Source organism: Cornus florida, unplaced genomic scaffold (genome assembly GCF_030987335.1).
Source record: "Cornus florida cultivar Cherokee Brave unplaced genomic scaffold, ASM3098733v1 CherokeeBrave_3.0.0_Hap2_Chr08, whole genome shotgun sequence".
NCBI classification, from domain to species: domain Eukaryota; kingdom Viridiplantae; phylum Streptophyta; class Magnoliopsida; order Cornales; family Cornaceae; genus Cornus; species Cornus florida.
Genome location: NW_026775578.1, coordinates 82,633,737 through 82,637,050, shown reverse-complemented (window position 1 = coordinate 82,637,050; position 3,314 = coordinate 82,633,737). Strand labels below are relative to the sequence as shown.

Here is a 3,314-nt window from a genome sequence, read left to right as displayed (position 1 = left end):
TGAGCAATGATAGGGACTCTGGACTCGTTGGCAACTGCCCCATTTTATTTTTCTTAAAGTATTATATAGTAGTGGTATATACATATATTTTGTTTGAATTATATCCATATGAAAATTTAATATTACCCTTTCTGAAATTACAAAAAATTCCCCTATTGTCCCTCCTCATATATATAGAAGAGTTGATATTGAGTGAGTGAGACACAAGAACATACCTCATAATTGGTATATTCATCCAATTAAAATACACAGGTTTAATATGTACATATATATTTTAAAAGTATTATATAGTAGTGATATTTTTTTCTTCTTTTTTATTACCAACACAATCACTACAAGAATAACCAAAGTCAATGACAATGGAACTGGTCGTGGCGTTTATATATTTAACTCAAAGATACATATAAGGGAGTATACATATAAGGGAGCTTCCCACGATTCGTACAGATCATTTACATAGATCGTTTACATTGACCATTTCTTATACTATTAACAATACAAAAACTAAAAGAAGAAAAAAAAAAGTTAGTGGTATCCCATTGTCTAGTTGTTGAATGAAAAGAAGATGTATATTTTTTTTTAAGAGTTGTTAGAAGGTGGAAGCTCCAAACAATATTAAACAAATGCTCTGAAATTTGAATGAATTACTATATAAAGGGTAAGCCTCCTCATTGTAGTCATTCACCAGTAGTATTCCACTAATACATAAAGCCTAGGAGTTCCAAAGACTGTTAAGAGCTTGTGGCAGCTTAATACAGTTGCCAAAAATGGCCACCTTCTGGCCTTCCATTCTATATGCCTTGGCAATATGTTTGATAGCTACAAATGTAATGGCAGATCATGAGCCCTACATCTACGCATCTCCACCACCACCGCCTTATATGTACATGTCACCACCGCCGCCATCTCCATCACCCCCATCTCCTTATTACTACAGCTCTCCTCCGCCGCCTCATCACCACCACCACCACCATCACACGTCACCACCTCCACCGCCTCCTTACTACTATAAATCGCCACCTCCTCCGTCACCATCTCCACCACCACCTTACTACTATAAGTCCCCACCACCTCCATCTCCCTCACCCCCACCACCTTACTACTACAAGTCACCACCTCCTCCCTCCCCATCACCACCTCCACCATACATATACAAATCACCCCCACCACCATCTCCTTCACCGCCGCCTCCTTATGTCTACAAATCCCCACCTCCTCCATCTCCTTCTCCGCCACCTCCGTATATTTATAAATCACCCCCACCACCATCTCCTTCACCTCCACCCCCTTACCTCTATAACTCTCCACCACCCCCATCTCCATCACCACCTCCTCCATATTTGTACAAGTCCCCACCTCCTCCATCTCCATCACCTCCACCTCCTTATGTATATAAATCGCCACCACCACCTTTCCCTTCACCACCACCACCATATGTCTACAAATCACCCCCGCCACCATCTCCTTCACCACCACCTCCTTACGTATACAAATCCCCACCACCACCTTCTCCATCACCTCCACCTCCTTATATCTACATATCACCCCCACCACCATCTCCTTCACCTCCACCTCCTTATGTTTACAAGTCTCCACCACCGCCATCCCCATCACCACCTCCCCCATATGTCTACAAGTCCCCTCCTCCTCCATCTCCATCACCTCCTCCTCCTTATGTATACAAATCGCCACCACCGCCATCCCCATCACCACCTCCACCCTACTATTACAAGTCTCCACCACCTCCATCTCCCTCTCCTCCACCTCCTTATGTTTATAACTCGCCCCCACCACCATCGCCATCCCCTCCTCCTCCCTACTTATACAAGTCCCCACCTCCACCATCCCCATCACCACCTCCTCCCTACTACTATAAATCACCACCACCTCCACCATACTAAGAGATCAATGTTTTTTTATGTAAGTGCGATATACATATACACGTATATGATCACTCATCCTCCACCAAACCAAACCACCCCCCCCCCCCCCCCCCCCCCCCCCCCCACACACACACACACACACACAAAAAGGACGAAATGTCTTTTCATTTATGAATTTTTATCAACATTTTAATTCTTATAATTGTTTTTGCTTTGCAGGTCCTTGATTAATGAAAAGAAACACTGGTATGGGATGAAATTCGACGTCTCCTTGGGGTTGTAATGACGATCATTTTAACTGAAACAAGACAACCAACTGGAGAAATAAAAGGAGATTCACATGAATATCATGCTTTTACCTTTGCTTTAAATAAAAACAGATTTTTTTTTTTTTAAAGAACAGAAATGGCCTATGATATTAGTTTTGAGTGAAGTTTTAAATGTACTTTGTTTGTTCCTGTTTATTGTACCTTATTTAGTCAACATCTTCTTCAGATGTCGATAAATTTGAATAAAAATGAACTTCTATTCCAGAATGTTTAATCTTCTTCTCCTACTTCTTCTACACATTCACACATCTTCTACACATTGTACAGCAACAGGCCAAATTCATTATGTTGCCATCGTATTAAAGGAATTAAACAAGATTTTTTAGTATGGATCTCAATGCCAGAATAAACATTATAATTCATGCAAGTTTGTTTAAGCTTATAGTGGACCTGATTATTAACACGGACACATGATAAGTGAGCTGATTATTAAAAAGCAAGGATCAGCAATACCGTTCTGCTTTGTTTTGGTGGCTTTAGGACTTAACTTCCCAGTGTCAAGATTTGTAGAGAGAAGAAATAAAATAAAGAATATATAAATAAATAAATAAGGCTTACCATTGGGAATTATAATTGATAGAGCTAGCCTTAACTAGAATGACAAGAGTTGAGGTGTTTTTGTTGGCTTTTGCTCTTAGACCACTTTCTTACTATGTTATGATATTACTTTGTTGGAAATTAATAGTGCCCAGATACAAACACAACATTATAATATTTGGAAGAGAAGAGAATATGGATGAATACTTGGAAAATTATTTCACTTCTACTAATTCATCTTATTCTTCTACTCATATATTAAAATAGGTCCATTACATGACTTTATATAAGATTTAGACATATGTAACGAATTACATTTAAATGTCCATAACTCTCATTACTCCCACTAGCATAACTATTAGTAACATAACTCCCACTAACATAGTCTTTAGGAGGCTTAATTCCCATATCTCTTAGTCTTACATAACCTTCTCCATCACGACCATTTACTACCTCACTAACATGAAATGCACACATGCATCATGTATACCAAATACTTGAAAATACAAATTACTACTAAAATTCTAATATCAAGTTTATTTTCAACAGTTTTAGTTCACCGAAG

The 3,314-nt window shown here is 39.0% G+C and overlaps 1 protein-coding gene across 1 annotated transcript; it reads left to right on the top strand.

Moving 5' to 3' along the window:
* The first annotated feature begins 767 nt into the window (after nucleotides 1–767).
* LOC132270531 (extensin-2-like) lies at nucleotides 768–1,901 on the top strand. Its single transcript, XM_059771707.1, has one exon. The coding sequence runs from the start codon at nucleotides 768–770 to the stop codon at nucleotides 1,899–1,901; it is 1,134 nt and encodes a 377-aa protein (XP_059627690.1).
* The last annotated feature ends 1,413 nt before the right edge of the window (nucleotides 1,902–3,314 follow it).

What these genes read in the sequence shown, in the direction of transcription:
- LOC132270531 (XM_059771707.1), top strand. Translation starts at nt 768, where the DNA reads ATGGCCACCTTCTGGCCTTCCATTCTATATGCCTTGGCAATATGTTTG.